Source organism: Trachurus trachurus (genome assembly GCF_905171665.1).
Source record: "Trachurus trachurus genome assembly, chromosome: 19".
Lineage (NCBI taxonomy): Eukaryota > Metazoa > Chordata > Actinopteri > Carangiformes > Carangidae > Trachurus > Trachurus trachurus.
In genome coordinates, this window is record NC_139913.1 from 19688125 (window position 1) to 19707301 (window position 19177).

Here is a 19177-nt window from a genome sequence, read left to right on the forward strand (position 1 = left end):
TGTGATAATGGGGTTATAGTATATCACAATGTGAAAAAGAATTATATTTTAAAAGGGAGAGTTTTATAGCTTAAAGGCCCCGTGCACACTACGTCACAAAGCTCATATCACTGCAGGCTAAAGGTAGCAGGTATTGAATAGGTAAATTAGAGGCTAATCAAACAGTTTGTCACGCAACTGGTGTAATTTTATGTGTACATAAGGCAATATCTTACAGACTGTCGGGAAGAGATAACAGGTCAGGATTAAGTTATTACATAAGGTTAAGTAATGTTGGTCAATGTTATCTATTATTAGCTTATGTTAGGAAACCAACCTGTGTAATTGGCGTTGCTATCTCACTAGCATTAGCATGAACTTCAGTTGATCTCTCACAGGAGTGATTCGTGACACTGCCAAAGCAATGTGCTTTTCCTGTTCAGTGATTTAAAAAATCACTGAGTGATCAGAAGTCATATGACCAAAAAGCTCTGTTAAGAAAAAAGCTGTATGAAGTACTGTAGAGGCGTCCTATGGGCTTTGAGGAAATGTCAACAAATGAAATAAAAAGGCACACGAATCTGACAGCTTTCTATTTACAGAGTGATTTCATGGGATGAGTCAAGCACTGATTAAATACTAAGTGGGTTTTATTACTATTTGAATAAGTACCTACAGACAATGAAACAAGTAAGATTAAAGGTTATGGGGTCATTGGGTATTGTAGGGCAGAGGGTAAATTATAATAGGTTATAATATTACTGTAAGTATGAATATATTCTGGGTACCTGCAAGGAAACAAAAGTAGTAAAAAAAAAAAAAAAAAAAGTAAAGTAAAAGTAAAAAAAAAAAAAAGTATATTTAAGAAGTAAAGATTAAGTTAATTTACTGTAACAACATATTACTATAGTGCACTTGGTTCCCCTGAACAACCTTGGGTATGAATGCTGTCTCCATGATATGATTTTTTTTTTAGTGAACAATCGAACAACCGGAGCCACACTGTGGTCGTCTGTGAGGAGTCAGCAAAGACATAGTGCATCTAAATGGCAACATGGTCTTGCTGTCTGACATGAGGCGGGCTGCTGGCTGACATGTACAGTACTTCAGCCTCCTCAGTGTCCATTATAACAATGTGGTGTCAGAAGAGGAGCTCTGTGGGCGGGTGGGAGGAGTGGACGGATGTTGCACAACCTCCAGGGGTTTGAGGCACAGGTCTGCTTCCAGCTGAGCAGATGTGCTGACAGATGCTGGTCTCTGGTGTCCACAGTTTATCTCATTTACCTGCTCAAGGTCATCAAGACACTTGGGTCTCTTGCACATAGAAGCTACTGGTGGACGTAATGATATGTTCCATTCCCAAAGTCCGGCACACACTCTGGACCTGAGTTTTCATAATCAGGCTCAGTACGTCACAGTCCATCTGCCCAGGGCGGAGCAGACACCCAGCGCCCAGCTCATACTGTACCAGACCCATAGATGATATAATGGGCTCATTAAAAGGTGACCTGTACCAGGTGGTCTGCATTGCACACAGGAAACACCGCGCACACACAAGCCAAAGTTTATAGTTCTGACTTTCAAATCAAATGAACAATTCCCATGGATCTCAACAAATACACAGCTGTGGCCAACTGATATAACCATGATCATTCTCAGGCTGGTTATTTCTGATCTTCATGTACGAACAAGCTTTGCTTTTGATGGTAAGGCTACTCATTCCCCTCCTTTTTAAAACTTGACGGCCATCACCTTGTCTGTTTTGACATTGGTTACAAAAGCTCTCTGTGGGGGGCCTCCACCTCACAGCTCCTATACCAGTTTTGTTCCCTTTAGTTTGTCTGAATGAAAATAACTCTCCCTTAGGCTCTGTGTTGATTATCACCAGCTCTCATCTCACTCTCCAGCTGCTGAATGCGCCATATGTTCAACAGCTCATTGTTAACTTTCTCTGTCTGCAGGTAGTGTAAGTGCTGTTATATTATAACTCAGGCTACTTAGAGTAATTAAACTCATGCACAGCCCTGTCCTGTGTGGTCCTTTGTAAGTATTGTCAATCATACATCCAGCCAGCCATTCTCTTCGGGAACACCTCCTCCGGTCAGTGATGGATGGGGGTAATTGTCTCTCATGTCAGCTGAAGCCAACACAACACACTGCCCCGTTCTTCATATTGTCATTTCTAGGGCTTCCAGTGTGTTTTATGTAGGCCAAGATGGAGGGAGAGGAAGAGAGAGGGAAATTCATTCTTTTACCCCCTTAGTACTTTCTGTATTGTCCTGAAAACATTTCAAGCTCCATCTCCCTGCCAATGGATACAATTAATGAGTTCGATATGAAAAAGCCATATTTCCACTGTCTCCATCTACTGACTTGTGCTAGTTAGGTGCAGGCATTTGGCTATAAGGTGAATTTTTGCATGGCTGCTCAACAGAATAGAGAATAATACCACTTAACCCTCGGGCTGAACTTTAGCTCTCACCCTGGTTTGTACAATTAGAGAGCATTTACACTCTGCATGCATATTTGTGTGGGTGAGTTTGTGTGTGCATCTGTTGGGGCTGCAGGACTCTTAATCTGGATTATCAGGCAGCGCGGCCATGCTTTTCATAATCAGTTTGGTGAGCTGTGATTCTCTGCAGCGCATGACACATCTGGATGCAGGCGGTCGGTTAAAGGGAGGTGTGTTGCTGCGTGAGAGAGAGAAAGAGGGGCTGAGAGAGAGAGAGAGAGAGAGAGAGAGTGAGAGCGATGAGACTACTCACTCCGTGGTCCTCGCGCGCACAAATGGAGAGGGAGCCATCGGAAGACAACATCAACCAGGGAGTGTAGTCACATTCCCATGCACTGAATAACTGCTTTAGGTAAGTAAACACTTCTCATCTCCATCTCTGTTGCTGTGCATGCTGTGTTTCTGTTTGTAATTTATTACAGTAGCAGCGCTGCACACATTTGCAAACCTATTTAAAAGAATGAAACCTTAACTTCAACTTCTTATGTTTATATGTGCATGTCACACTTGTTTTTGAGTGAAGATGTAGATGTAGTTGTATACTGTTGTAAAGACACAAGTTAGGGATCACATGTTATGCTGCATTTGAATTTAATATTATAACCCCACTGTTTTGGGATTGAGTCACATACTTTAACATATCAGAAAGATTCAGGTGAATATTATTCTGCAATGATAAATCATATTCTTAAAGGTGATAGGTAAATGTAGATAGATAGATAGATAGATAGATAGATAGATAGATAGATAGATAGATAGATAGATAGATAGATAGATAGATAGATAGATAGATAGATAGATATACTTTATTGATCCCAAGCTGGGAAATTACAGTAAAATGTAATAACAAAATATGTTAGAATAAGTAATGCTACAATCATATACCAGTACAATACGTTGTAATTACACAGGTGAACAAGGAACTGCTTTATTGTTAATTATATTCAAAATAGATTGCATCTCATTTCAGGTCATTACGTAGGCTGAGATGTCACCATGTGGAAACCACTGTTTTTTTATTCTGTGCTCATTTATACAAACATTTCCCTTAATTTGATCCTCATGTGAAAGACTTCAAACACGGGAATGAAAGCACTGATAGCAAACAGGGCTCTGAGGGATTGTGGTGTCACTAATAACTGCAATCAACACTGGGTCAGGGAGATGAGCCAGCTTGGAAACACACTCCACCAAATGTTGATTTAGCTCATAATCCTGCCGTGTGATTTGTCAGATTTCACAGTAAAACCCTGCATTAATGTTAATCTGTGATTGTTACTGTTCGTGTCTGATCAGAGAGTGGCACACAAACACAGAAACACACAAACTCTCTGTCACACACACACTTGAGTCAAAGACAGACTGTTTGATACTTTCACTGATTGAAAGTGTGATTGATCAAACACGTAGCAGTGCACTCAGAGGAGATGCGTTCTGCGTTTCGTGCCACATTCATCACATGATCACTCTCTTTTCACACGGTTCAACCAACTATTAACAGCTCTCTTATATTTGTTTTACAGGGACCTGAAATGACAGTCTTACCCTGCAAATAGAAGCTTAAAAAGATGACTAACTGTTGGACTCCTTCAAAATCACAGACATCAATTAGACAAGTACTTGTGTATTTACCACAGTCACACTGCATCTTTCTGTGTTCTTGATTTTCTTTGCTTGGCCTTGTTTGAACCTCATGGTTTCACTCAGCTTTTCGTGGCCTCTAGGGCTGTGGCAGCTAAACCTTCCCAACAACACATTTAAACCAAAAACCCAAAGGACAGGAGGGTCAGTGGGGATCACACAAACACTGTGAGAAAATTCTGTATATCCAAGTATACAACACAACAAGAAGAAACATCACTAATTCCAACATCACACATACACAGTGAGTTCTACCAATAAAGTGGGATTACATCGCTTATTTATCACTCAGAAAGAGAGGAATCCTTTCAACTTTGCTATTCTGATTACATCTAGCTTTTAGTTTTGTACACTGCATTGGACATGGTTCTCATAGATGAATGCCAATTCCCAATGGAGATCCCTAAAGCTTTACTCTAATATTCTGATGAACTACCCCAGCTATTGGATGCTTCTCCACGAAATTTGGTCCAAAATTGAATTGAACTCTAATACATTTGCTGATCTCTTAACATTTCATCTAATGCCAACATCAGACCAAAAACTCCCAATACTCACATTCCCATCAGCCTTAGATGTACTTTGTATTTTGTGCTAATTTGAAAATGTTAGCATTCTAGCACAGATATCTGAGACGGTAAACTGTCGAGCCATTACAGCTTGTTAATATCAGCACGTTACTGTACCTTTGTCGTCTATTTAGTTCAAAATGTAGCCACAGAAATGCTACCTAGCCGCTCCCATGAGAGAATCTGGAAAGGTCATGAAAAAGGTTTGTGTAAAGCTACAGTGATTAGGTAAGCACATTTAGAAATGTGAAAAACACTGCAGCATCTGGACTCTGGATATTGAACAGTTTCCAAACTTACATGACAATATGGCAGCACCATCCCCGCCCTGTTAGTGCGTCACAATTAGCTTTGACATAACCTTGTTAGCCTAACAGCAGTTAAGCCACAATGTGAGTGCAATGTGTGTGTGTGTTTTCTGGCACCCTAGCAGATTCATGGTCCCTGTTCTCCCACGATGAAGAAAAAGATCTAATTCCGCCTGGCTGCATGTGTGTCTGTGGGGTTTATCTCCCCACCATCCATTTTGGGTGAGAGCAGATTAGTCAGAATCCACCAGCTGCTGTGGAATTGGTTGAAATCGTGCCACAACAGCGCTGTAATACAGTTACGTAAATGTAACCAGTCAGAGGTATGGTTTTAACGTGCATAAAGAGCAATGCACTTGACCCAGTGCAGACTGTGAGTATGGCGGTCTGTGGACCTCTGTGCTGTTTCTTAGCTTCTTCCTCCCACTGAACAACAGCTGATCACACTCATTACTTCTCCGCTCTGTGGTGAATTCAGCTTTTTTTTTATCGTTTTGACAAGTCCGTAGGTGGTGGCTGCATAATGTGCTCATGGGGGCATGCAACGCTGCTGACATACAAATGCCACATGGGGGGAATGACGGAGAGCATCTTTGAACTCCCTTCACGATTCATCTCAGCGTTACATAAGTAACTGTTAAAGCAGCTCGAGAAGACATCGGAGGGAGGGTTGTGGCTCCGGGTCTTTGCATCTCACAGTTGGCTCCTGAGGCTATGAGACTGGAAGAAAGTGTAGTTCTTTCCTTGGGGAGATGATTTGCTTAATATTATTATTCCACTTTTTTCTTTTTCTTTTGGATTTGTTCAGAGATAACAGTTTTTACTAATCTAAAAATACACTCCTCTTATTTCATACTGAAAAACAGCATCTTTTAAATGATGCTTTTTCATTTCATATCCATGTGCTCACAAAGTCCTTCCATATGAATTAAATGAATCCTACACGGACATCCAATCAGACCCCAAAAGACATTAGATCCAAGCCTGAGCTGCCCTAGTTTGTGTAACATTTGGGGGAGAAAGTCTGTCTTGTCTATTTTTACATGGCTCAGAGTCGTTTAGGATGTGGAGCGACAGCTATGTGAGAGGTGCTTACTCGGCTCTGATTTGGGCTCACTAGTCTTCAGATTAATGTAGAATCCCACAAGTCTTCAGAGCTGAACTACACGACATTCACACATTAATGCGTACTTGGCACCGGTAAGCAGTTTTCTGTGAAAATCAGGGACAAGCGTAGAAAAGATGTCCTTCCTCTCTGCCTGCACGGCTCATTCCCTCACTGCTTGTATTTGTTCTGCCTCCGAGGCTTAATAATGTAGCTGACAGTGTTCATTATTTATTCCCATTCAGTGACTTGTAGGTGCCTTGGCTGGGCGATGTAAAGCGACGAGATGGCGGAGAATGAGAAAAATGGGGAAAGAAGAGGTGAGGATAAAGACGGAGGAGGTGGGAGACCTCCCCAGGAGCCCCACAAACTCTCCCCAGTCGGAGTGCCCTCCTACGGATCCAAAAGGCAACTCTCCCGAGGGATTGTGATCCAGTTGACCGGGACAGAGGGGGAGTGGGACAGCCTGGATGACAGTGAGCTAATCTTCTCCCTTGATCATGATGAGGACTACCCATCCATATCTCTCTCTAAGGAGAGGCAGCTTTCTGTTGAGGATGACAGAGGGCTGCACACCCAAGCTTTCCACGTCCCTCTCTCCCCGTCTTCTCCTGGCTCTCTGGGGAACTGCTCTACGACCGGCCCCAGTTTCCTCTCTCCGGGCTCATCCTCGCCCACCCGCCGGCCTCTTGCAAACCTTGTCAAGTCTCTCTCCACGGAGCTGGAGCTGAAAGAAGGCTCCACCCTTCGACCGAAGCCCCTTCTCAACCTGGTGAAGTCGATCTCCACGGAGGTGTCCCGCTCGGAGCCCGAGGTGTCCCAGTCTAAATCGGACTCCCGCCTCAACCTGCACCTGTGGAAGCAGCTCACCCAACCAAAAACCCGCATCAGTGGGGACTCGCGCACCGCGCCCCCGTCCCCGAGCGCGCTCTCCCCCAGCGCAGAGGGTCTGAGGGGCGGCTTCTTCAAAATGGAGCTGGAGGACACCAAGAGGAAGCTCTCGGAGGCCGTGCACGAACCTCTCAGCAACATGTTCAGTAAAATCATGAGGGAGGAGAGCGCAGGCAGCCCCAAACACCAGTGTAAGGCCCAGGGGGCTCAACAGGCCGGCTGTAGAGGTCTGGGACGGGAAGGCAGCACAGACACGGTCCTTTCAGACTCTCCTGTGAGGAACGTCAAAAGAACAGATGCTGATGTGCCTGTGTTTGACTGGCCTTCTGTCAGACATCTTGGGAGAATCCACCGCAGCTCCTGTCCCGTGCATCACAACAGACAACATAACGAGGAGCTGGAAATATGTACAGATGGTGATGTGATGCAAATATTAGCAACTGACACACACAGGCAGACGAGGAGACCACCTGCTGGGTCTCAGGTCCCGGTGGCCTCCTTGGCTCAGGCTTCACCTCTTCCTCATCCCCCTCACCCTCTGCCACGCATGAGTTTATTCTGCGTAGCTGTGCTGTCTTATGGCTACTTCATCCTACCTCTTAGTCCGTACTTCTCTGGTCTGGCTCTGGGACTCGCGCTGGGCTTCTTGCTGGGACTGTTGCTCATAAGGATGGGCTCCTCCAGGTCTCGCTGCCCAACCCCGACCCACAGACCACAACAGACCCTGCTGGGGGAGGTGATCCTGACAGGTGGTGCTCTCAACTCTGAGCCAGACATCCTCAAGGTAAATGAGTGAGTCATTAAGGCGGGAATTGTCACATTGTTTACACCTTGTTCTGTCTCATTCCAACACTCACACATTTTTCAACAAGTCTTCCATAAATAACATCTGAGAAAGATCACTTCTGTTTGTCGTACGGATTCATCATACAGTACTTTATTTCTTTTCACTCCTCTTTTAAAGGAATAGTCGCACATAAATCTGTCTTATTACTCCTTTTCTTATTTAAGCTTTAGCAAAAAAAAAAAAAAGCAGCAAACAAGAGAAGATGTTTATAAATCTGGCAGCCATACTTTTAAACCAGAGACAGACAAGATTTGGTACAATAAGTGACAACTTACTGGAGCTTATTGAAGAGACAGATGTACTGTATGTGGCGTGAGGATCTGATGGTTTGGATCATCTTGATGAAACAGCTGGTCGGAGACAGATTTACTTTTCAAGCAGCACCTTTACCGTCCTCCACACTCGTCTGCTTCACAACAACAGCACATCCTGTCTCCAAATCTGATGTTGCTAAAGTAACTGGAAGATTTGGACTGATGTAAAGAAAGGAAAATTGCAATAAGAGATTAAGGAACCTTAGTTAAACATTCAGATGTAAATATTTCATCTTTGCAAATGGTAAAGAACTCAAATATACAGAATTTACATCTAATTCTGAACTGTAGTGGTATCAAGTGAATCAGTGTCTCAGTATGTTCAATTTTACACAACTTTATAAAAATCACTCCCCCCAAAAAAACAAATGAATGCTTCATTTCAGAGCATTTTCGAAACTCAAATAAACAAAACCATGATGTGGACATAATATTTTGTTATTTTTTTCATCTATCTATTTTAGAAGGTTTCTGTGTCATCACTCCACAGTGACCTGGTTTCTATCTGCCACAGTTTTCTGTCCCCTCAGTGGAGCTGAGCTTCAGTGGACATGCAAGTCACATGCTTTTTGTATGTCACACTTGGAGTCACTGAGTACGTTTCCTCTGCACAGTGCAGCATTTCATTTTCATCAATACACCAACTTTTCAAATTGATTATCTTGAGTTTATTTATATGGTCACTATAGAGCCAGAGTTTGTCAATAGGAGCTTTAGTATTCACCACATCAGTCAATTATGCTCAAATCCAGTGAAATACTGTATATGGAGACATATATGAGCGCTCTTTCAGAAATTGCCTTTTGAGTGAAAAAGGTTCAAACAGACTGAAATGTAATATCTTTCTGACTGTGCAATAATAACATAGCTGAAGGCTACTCTGGCTGTATCCTTTACAAGTGTATAAATCCAGTGGAAAAACCTTCTTAATGGAGATGTTCGAATCCTGAATGCACAGTAAAAAGCATGATTCCAACAACAATACTTGTAATTAGTTTTCAGCTGTTCTAATTTCTTCTAAAGCAGAGCAGTGTCAAGTTGGCAAGGTCACTTAAGCGGCTCTGCTGACTTGTTCCTTCGCAGATTAAAGCTTCTGCAGGTGTCATGCAACTACATCAAGGTTCCAAGAATGCAATTAAAACTTTCAACAGTAAAAAGTGCCGGAGCTGCAGTGGTAATTACTGTACTCCTCTTGGTTGAGCTTGACACGGGGCAACTGGAGAGGACAGCTACCACAAGACACTGTCTGCTCCAGAGGCAATTAGTGGAGGGTACAGGCAGGAGGAAGTTGTAATTTGTCAGCGCTGAAAGCAGCTGAGAGTTGGAGAGTGACGGCGGTGGTGGTGGTGGGAAATGGGCGGTTTTCTGTCACAGCGTTGAACTAATTCCCCTGTTTGGTTGTTAGCAGTTTGGTTTCAGTCAGTGGGCTGTCAAGATGCAAGTGTCAGAGCTGCACAGTCTGTGATATGTGGTAATCAGATGGCAGAATGAGGACAGTATGATTACAGGCACACTTAGGTCATCAAGGACTGTATGACAGGATGTAACTAACATAAAGGTGTCCCAACAAATGCCTCTACATGTATTTCACACTACATGAAGTCCTGTTCTAAAGCTTCCAAGTTGCACTAACTTACATTATGCTGACAATAGTCCAGATATGAGATGGGGAAATGTGCTCTTTTTTGGGGTAATATTTCAATTATGAAGCTCAATATCATGTGGATTATAAAATGTATCTAGAGGCAGGAGCTTGTTAGCTTAGCTTAGCACAAAGTGTGACAAAGGCAAAATGAAATACAGAAATATAATGAAATTACTCATCTAAAATAGACTAATAATGTATGCTGTAAAAAATATTTATGTTGCAGACAACCCAGCAAGTAACGTAATCCATTATCTTAGCTAAGATACTGTATGTTGATGTACAAGCGAATGACCACATTTTCCAAACCACATGTCTGACTCTCTGACAATACTATGTCATATTTAATAACTAATTCCCTGTCTGTACATTACATTTATGAGAGGAGTTTTTGTTTATTCCATTTTCATTAACTGGATACTCTATTGAAATCCCAGCATCAGACCCAACTGCTATTTGCTCACAATTATATGTTAAAATTCACTTATGCTGAAATCCACAGTGATTAATTTACCGGTTGATGGTCTGGATCCGCGTCCTTGAATATGTCACTGAAACCATTGCTGAACAAACATACCATTACATTCACATTTATTCTGTTCTGCAAGGCTGATCACAAACAGAGCAAAATAGAGTGACTTTCAGGACTGGAACAATTTCATTATCAGGTGTTTATTATGTCTCTTGAAACTGTGTGTGGTGGTTCAAATAAACACTAGCTTTCTGTTGGTCCAGGGCTGGATGAATGAGATTCATGATTACGACCCAGAAACCTACCATTCGGCTCTGACTCACTCCATCTTTGCCACCCTGGAGGGCTCTTGTCTCCGTCTGGACTCCCCACGTACCAACGTCAGCCGCAGGGCCACGTACGACGAGACAATTCATGAGGCTTCCTTCGTCAAGTCACGCAGCTTTCAGCTTGCAAAGAGCAAGGTATGATGCCCACCTGCAAAAGAATGTTCCTTCTGTATCCAAGGCTACTATATTTTTTAATGGGATGGACAAAGGAAGGAAAAACATTGGGTCATTTTGTATCATCCAAGATAGATCACAATGCCAAAGCTTATTGAAATAGAGTAAATGAGGAAAAAAACATTCTAATATTGACTAAACTCCCCAGCATTGGTTACTAATTCATAAATAGGACATCTGACAGCATTTACAATTTAACAGTTGTCTTTTGCCTTGCCACAACAAAGCTCTGTCTCTGTGTCCCAAAGGTATTCCTGCTGCCATCTGTATTGGCACAGAAGAGGGTGTGGAACCCAAAGTATCCCATCTGCATCCAGCTGGCCAGGACAGCTAACACCCAGGAGGATGAGGGAGGAAGATCGGGGGAGGAGATCCGGGGAGAGGAGCAAGGAGCTGAACCCACGAGTCCAAAACAAAGTTCCTCTAAACCCACCCACGACCCTCAGAGCACTCTTTACCTATTCGGCCGCACAGGGCGAGAGAAAGAGGAGTGGTTTCGTCATTTCCTGTTGGCGTCCATGGATACAGAGAGAGAAAAGGACAGGGACAGACAGAGGCCTGGCAGATGTGTATCCAGACCGGGTATGAGAAACGATAATAATGCATTAGGGAAGAGAAGCCTTCTAGATAAGGCATCTATACAAATGCTGTATGTGTGTGGATTATGGATTACATGCTCCAATTCTTTGCATTTCAAAGCCAATCCCTTTTCCAGGGAACACACAGATCTTTCAGTGGTTTGGTGACCTGACAGGGCATTGGTATCATCAGGAGAAAAAAAAAAAAATCTGGAGACAGTATTTTGAAGAAAACGTCTGGGTTGGAAGAAAAGGCTCGTTATAATCTGCCATTTGATCGTGACACTGTATTTTTCCATTGCTGCATTCTTGTTTAATGCATTATATGAGGACACTATCAGAAACAGCTGCTGTGTCGTAGGCCTACTCCTGGGGATAGATGGAGAGTTATGAAGGACATGCAAGAGGATGAAATTTAGGGATCTAATCAGCTGACAGTTTTGGAAACCATATTTTTGAGAGTTGGATGAAAACATTCACAACTCTCATGGTAATGTTTAAGATACGTTCTTCAGTCTACTAGCTTAGTTTAGACTGCATCTGCCCAAATGTTAACAAACCATAGACTCTTCATAGATGCTTAAACCTGTGAAGAGAGGGTCAGGTGACCGATAGGGGGACAATTAATGAAAAATCAATCGTGCAATTACTTGATTGATTGATTGATTCTTTTATATATATGATTGATTGATTCTTTTAATGACCACACAGCCAGGCTGGTGGAATTTGCTTCCAGTAACAGCTCATTGGTACAGGTTCCAAACATATAACATACATACAATCACAATTGCATATAGGGCCATGCTTGTTTCTCAGCGTTCAAAGTTCAAGATATTTATTGCGGTGGGAATGAAACTGTTTCTAAAGCAAACTCGGTTTTAACGGTACTGGTACTGGTACTGGTAGGCAAATTGGAATTTGAATGTTTTGAAGGCTAGGCTAGGCTAGGCTAGGCTTGCCATTTCCCTCTCTTCTCAGTTTCATGCTAACCTAAGCAGCTGCTGGTAGATATAGTCCATTTATGAGCCACTGAGGAAACTCTTGTATTGTAACACTGTTGGTTGTAACTTCACTCAAGATGTCCATATTTCCTGGACTCTCCAGGTGATCCAGCACCGGGTCAGAGCCTTTGTGCCTCAGGAAACATCCCAAGCAGCAGCAGCATGGCCTCCAGCAGGGTGGGCAGCAGCGATGACGACGCCCCCGGCACCCCTCCGGTCCCCTGCACCCCTGCAGCCCCCCTCAGTCAGACCTCCAGTAGCACCAGGGGCCTTTCACTGCCAGACTACTCCAGCTACATGGCTCGTCTCCTGGTCATGGAGGACATGTCCCCCCTGTCCAGCCCTGGAGCCAGCAGCATGGAGACAAGCCCGACCATCAAAGGAAACGTAAGTCATGCTTGCAGATGGAATAATACTGTTCTGTCCCTGCTCAGCTCTGATTCATGGGTCTTTTCCTGCAGTGTACCTGTGATCTGGCCGAGTACCCTGGGACGAGCCAGACTGCGTGGGCTAACGCTCTGATTGGTCGAATCTTCTGGGACTTCCTGCGAGAGAAACACTGGGCTGACGCCGTTTCCCACAAGATCCAAAAGAAGCTAAGCAAAATCAGGGTAAAAGTTACTATAGCTACTGAAAAATCAAAGATAGCATTAACTGTAAATATGTTGTGTTTTATAGTGTTTTAAACTTTTCTTTCAGTTGCCTTATTTCATGAATGAGCTGACTCTGACTGAGTTGGATATGGGCAGTTCTATGCCAGTTATCACCGCTACCTCCAGACCAGAGGTTAACCACAGAGGTGAGTAAGACGCACAAAGACACACACACGCAGTAACAGCAGGAGATAACTGAGAAGATGACCTGTTGCTCATGTGATTACAGCTGAGTACTGCAGAGCATCAGATCAGACGTTGTTATCCTGTTGTAATCTCTCTGAGCAGAGGAGTCATTACGCCATGGCCTTCAACATTTAGAGCATTTGGGTTTGAGTGTGTGTTTGTGTGTGTGTGTCTCTCTGTGTGTGTGTATGTTTTAAATCTGCCAGTCTGGCGGGCAACACTCCTAATGACGGGTGGAGTTTAAGTGTGTCAGTCTCTGGTTCTCCCACCCACTTTCCTTGTTACACAACTGCCAGTCAACAAGTGATCCTGTTTTCAGCTTCTGTCTGATTCTCCTGCTCAGTCCACATGTGTCGGTCTCCAAAGGGGATTTATGATCTGTCTTAATTTATCATAAATTTAATTTCAAGCCTCGATCATCACAGTAAAAGCTGTTTAATCTGTCTACTAAGCTGCGTGCGTCCAGATTGGGCGGTGTGCATGAGCTTTGTCTTAATTTTGACGGCGTGGCGTTGACCTCTGAGTGCCGCCCCCTGCAGGCCTGTGGGTGGAGCTGCAGATGGTCTACACCGGTGCCCTGCAGATGACCCTGCAGACCAAGTTCAACTTGTCCAGACTGGGCAAAGAGAGCGGCCAGGACGCGGACTATATGACCGAATCGGGTAGCCCACGGTTAGCACTACACAAACCACACACACAAATCTGATCAAACCATAAACATTTACAAACTTTGTCAAAAGTTTTAATGAAGTTTGGAGCATTTTTTTCCCTTTCACTTATATGAATGTTTCCTAAATCTTTACGCTCTTTACATTTAAAGCAGAAGTGAGTGATATATTTGTGTTAATATAAGTCTTAAATAGTTATATCTTCCGACAGCAATCACTTACATAGAGTGTTTGGACTGAAACACGGGTCTCTCAGTCCCTCTGCTCTGCTCTGAGCCGAAGAGAAAACATTTATCGTATCCTACAGTTTTTATCCAATGAGGAGAGAGAACGGCATGCAGGGCTGTGTGTGCAGCCAAGGAACGCCGTGAATGTGGTGACGTAGCGACGAGGACTGTTATGGTGCGTTCAAGGAAACTCGTATTTTTCCGACCGTGAAGTGGTACCAGTTCGATCTGGTACAAGTTCACCGGTCGGAAGTTACGAGTGGCCGTTATAGTGACTTTCACCGGTAAAACAGGTCGGAAAAACACGAGTGGGTTGCCTGGAACGCTACAAAGTCGTAAGTTGTGACTTGAAGCTGTAATTTACGATTTCAAAAGCCTGCCTGGAACGCAGCATTAGCGAAAACGACCGGATCACTCACTTCTGCTTTAAGAGTAATGTAAATATAGTTTTTATTGGTAGGAGTGTAAAACTGTCTTTCAGTATGTAAATCTACATTTACAAACAGTGATATTTTACATTTCCTTGATGTTTATTTAGGTAGCCTTATGACCAAATGAAGTAAATTAAGATACTGCTCAATTTCATTTAAAAATTATTTAAAATCAACCATTTTATTTATTGCCATGAGGCAATTTATGCCTAACATAGTCAGCTATGTCCTATTATGCATATGTACTGTATTAAAGGGGTAATTCAGTGATTTAATATTTCACTTCCATCGAGTGGTCAGTTTTATAGAAGTGAGAAACCAATTTTAAAAAGATAGAACCTTTTAATACCCACAATGCAAGTCCCTACCCACCTGTGGCATTGCTACAGAAGAGGCAGTAGTATAGGCAGTGGAGTAACACAGCTTATATTGACAGTTGTGGCTGCTGCTGCTCATGTTTTAATGCTGGTCTACCCACTTACTCTGCTGTAATACAAAATTTGATGTTAAGATGATCCTGGACATGGTTTTATTTCAGACTCGACTAACCTCAGAATGATCTCTGTCATATTTTCCTCTACAATGCAATACAGAGTCAGTGACAATGCAGCCAATAACGTCACACCCAATAAATTGTGTCATTAGAAACTGGAGGAACACATTTAATTAGGTCACGTTATATGATATTTCCTCCTTCCTGCCTTTTATGCGTCTTGTTCTATTGTCTGATTTATTTCCTTAGCAGGAATAAGATTAAACCCTTTGCTTAATTGATGTCAAAGCAGTCACTGACAACTCATGTGCACACACAAAAACATACCAACACGTCTCTCTTTTTGTTTCCTGATCCCTCTTATCTCTGATCTACACCGCAGAGCCTCACATTACATTTATTAGTGTAGAGCTGCCTGTCATAGAACCACTGTGGGAGGGATTACTTTAAAGCCCAGGAAAAGCTGCGGCACATCTAAAGCTTTACATGGAGATAAGAAAACATATTTGCGATCTGTTTGTGAAATGTGTATTATTAAACGTTGCCCTTTTTTAAAGCCAGAATGAATAAAAATTCAGTATTAGGGTGGGAATGAAACAGTAACAGTGTGTGTGTATCCTCCCAGCTGCAGGCCTGTCCTCAGTGTGTTGGCGGACAGTGATGAGGAGTCCTCCAGTGCTGGGTCATCTGATGAGGAGGAGCTGCTTCTCTCCGAGCCTCAGGGGCCGGTGGGGGAGAAGGGATCTGCACCTACAGCTGAAGGGTAGAGTACCATCTATTATGTGTGTGTCAATGTGTGTCCTTAGCACAAATGATTGACTGTTTAAATTACAAATGTGTTAACTGCTCCTGTTGAGTGACAAATAAGTCTAATCATATTAACATAGACATCCATCATCATTAGTGTTACTTCTGCCCTTTCATGTTGTGAATCCTCACTTTTTTTAAAGCAGATGATAAACTGGGGTGACATCACACTCCAGATGGCTGTAGCTGTCGTTTACATTTCAGCCTCTCAGCTCTCCTCAAATTTAATATTCACATCTGAATACCAAATCTACTGACATCCTCTCCTCTCCTCTCCTCTCCTCTCCTCTCCTCTCCTCTCCTCTCCTCTAATCTTCTCTTACAGGACAGCGGGTGGCAAGACTGGAAGGAAGATTTTGAGATTTGTGGACAAAATCGCTAAATCCAAGTATTTCCAGAAGGCGACAGAGAACGAGTTCATTAAGAAGAAGTTTGAGGAGATGTCCAACACGCCCTTGCTGCTCACTGTGGAGGTTCAGGAGCTGTCAGGGACTCTGGTCGTCAACATCCCACCACCCCCTACTGACAGGATATGGTAGGAACAAAATGCTGGAACGTAGGGACATAAAAGTATGGAGGCCTTGTGTTTCAGTTTTGTGACATAACATGAAGTCATCCAAAGACCAGATTAAAGACAAAAAAAAAAAAAAAAAAATTGTGGTCATTAAAGGAATAGTTCACCAAAAAATGAAATTCATCATTCAGTCATTATTGACTCACCCTCATGCTGATGAATACTCCGGAGTAGTTTTTTTATTCCTCAAAGTGCATCTGGAGAGTTTTTACCATCCATGACCATAAAGGAATTTAATAGTGATCTGAATGTAATCATATAATCATGTGATCAATAATTAAGGAGGTCAGTTGTCCCAAAATATGCAACTAAGGTCCACTACTGGGTCACAGTCAATCGAACACGTGCATCTTGATATTTTGACATGAGGAGTTATATATAGTTATATTTTTAGTGACTATTCCAATTCCATGTCGTGCCACAGGCTTGTATGAAATCTAAAAAATCGAAAAAGCACGCACATCCCAAAGTCTGAACGCTGGGTACCAGACAAAAGAAGTCAATGATATGAAAAAGGAAAAGTCCGCACTCCAGCAAAAGCTCCAGAGCAATAATTTATTATAAATTATACAATAAAAGCTCCAGAGCAATAATTTATTATAAATTCTATAATAAATTATTGCTCTGGAGCTTTTCCTTTTTCATATCATTGTATGAAATCTAATACATTGAACAGTGTCTCTTGTTCTGTAGTTTTTATTCTAAATCTTTTTCTTGTGTTTATAAACATACTGTTTCAGACATAATTAATATAGAAGATATGGCACATTAAAATGTTGTGCTTGTTTCATTTGTCTATTCTGTTAAATTTGTCATTGAAAAACAAAATGTGAAGGTAATTTAGATTTTAAACCTCTACTGTATTCGGATGTGTTGGCACTGCACTCAAACAATGTTCATCATGCTGTTCATTAGCAACATGTTGTGTTTGTGACTATCTGTGTGACTCACTCGTCACGCCTCTATTCTTCTGAACTGAAATGTCGTCGACTTTGATCACAATTCATTTTTGTAGATGCCTCCTATCAGTAACATATTGTGATTTCCTCTGTACAGGTACAGCTTCTGTGTGCCACCTAAACTAGATCTGCACGTCCGTCCCAAACTGGGCGAGAGGGAGGTGACTTTCTGTCATGTGACTGAGTGGATTGAGAGGAAACTGCAGGATGAGTTCCAGGTAGGGAAATCAGAAACACCCACAGTTTTTTTCTCTAAATCACACGTCACAAGCTTCACCGTCATGCCTTTGTCCTCTCCAGAAAGTGTTCGTGCTGCCAAACATGGATGACATCTACTTACCCTTGATGCACTCTGGGGTGGACCACCCTCAAGCCCCCCAGCATCTGTCTCCTCAGTCCCCTCAGTCCCAGAGCTCCTCCACAGACTCTATAGAGAGGATCCCACCGGAGATCTCCGGGCCAGAGTCCGACTAGTCTCTGATTAAAGGAGAGCTGAGGATAAAAATGGTTTTATTACACACAGACTGTGGACTAAGTTTCTGTGTTTATATCTCAATCTGTAAAGGTCTTACATGTTGCGCTGTAGGTGTAGTTAAGGATGGTGTGGTCAGACTGTCAGAGCAGTGCACTGTACATTACATCATAACAAACAACTACAAGTGATACCTTTTGCTAATGTTTACATGTGAATGGACCCTGTGGGATTTATACTTATTTGCTGCTTTAATGTTTACAACTCTATTACTTTGGATATGAGATAATGGACATTATTAAAATTAGATTTTAAAAAACTCTTCTTACTTTAAATTAAAATCCTCACTTTTCAAAAAATAAACTGCAAAAGTTAAAATATTGGTGAATCTTTTAGGAGAGTTTCACTTCCGTGTGTGAAGGAATTCGTGTGAAGCCTCTTCATAAAAAAGTCAATGAGTCACAACATTACTGATATCAAGATTTAACTTTGTTGATTAATCTGGACCTGTAGTTCAAACTAATAATTTACTACATCTGTTTTATTCTAAAAGTGTATTAATTTTCTGTAGAAGGTCGGAGGTGTGTCTGCTTCTGGGCTGACACTGCTTTCATTGTTCATCACTGGAATATCTTTATGGCAAACCTCCAAACACGTGTCAAAACAGTATACTCAAATCAAACACCCTAAAGTCCATAGTTTGTCATTTGTTTGTCTCCACTCACTGTAATGTAATCTGTTGAAGGACTAGAGCATTATATATTATTTTTAGGCGATAGCTTCATCTTTTAGATAACTGAATGACCAAGGATTGACAAAAAGATTACACTACTGTCATCATCAACAGCATCTTCATCAGCTGGACCACAGGCGAAATGGGGAGAGCTGCCACCTACAGGCCGAGCTGAGCAGCTGCTGCAGCAGACAAGACACAAGACAACGGTTGTGTTTTAATGCCAAGATGCACAGGAAGTTAATTTCTGGTTTGCTGAAAGACATGCAGTCAAAATGACGAACATGACCACCTCACCTATATGATCTGAATATCACTAACAAAGGAAGGTGGAGATGACATGACTACATCATGTCACGGCATAGATATATATACTGACAGTATATATATCTATGATGTCACGGTACTGGTACTGCTTTGTTAAACAGGAGAGGAAGTGAATGTGTTTCACAAAACACAACTCATTCACCTCAGGAGTTATCCTCATAATAATCTATGAAATTCAAATGTAAGAACGAGGGATAAATTTAGCACGTGCGTGAGCTTGAAACTGAAAAGCTCCTAAAAGAGAATATTGAATAAGGTTTAGGCTGGATTAGTCTCGTCATC

The 19177-nt window shown here is 42.2% G+C and overlaps 1 protein-coding gene across 1 annotated transcript; it reads left to right on the forward strand.

Moving 5' to 3' along the window:
* Positions 1 to 6400: 6400 nt before the first annotated feature.
* tex2l (testis expressed 2, like) lies at positions 6401 to 17837 on the forward strand (the record flags this gene model as incomplete). The annotated part of the gene is made up of 11 exons (XM_083994004.1): positions 6401 to 7789; positions 10547 to 10747; positions 11035 to 11368; positions 12469 to 12752; positions 12827 to 12976; positions 13065 to 13164; positions 13744 to 13876; positions 15649 to 15786; positions 16156 to 16365; positions 17461 to 17581; positions 17664 to 17837. The coding sequence occupies 11 exons, from the start codon at positions 6401 to 6403 to the stop codon at positions 17835 to 17837; spliced, it is 3234 nt and encodes a 1077-aa protein (XP_083850130.1).
* Between the last annotated feature and the right edge of the window lie 1340 nt (positions 17838 to 19177).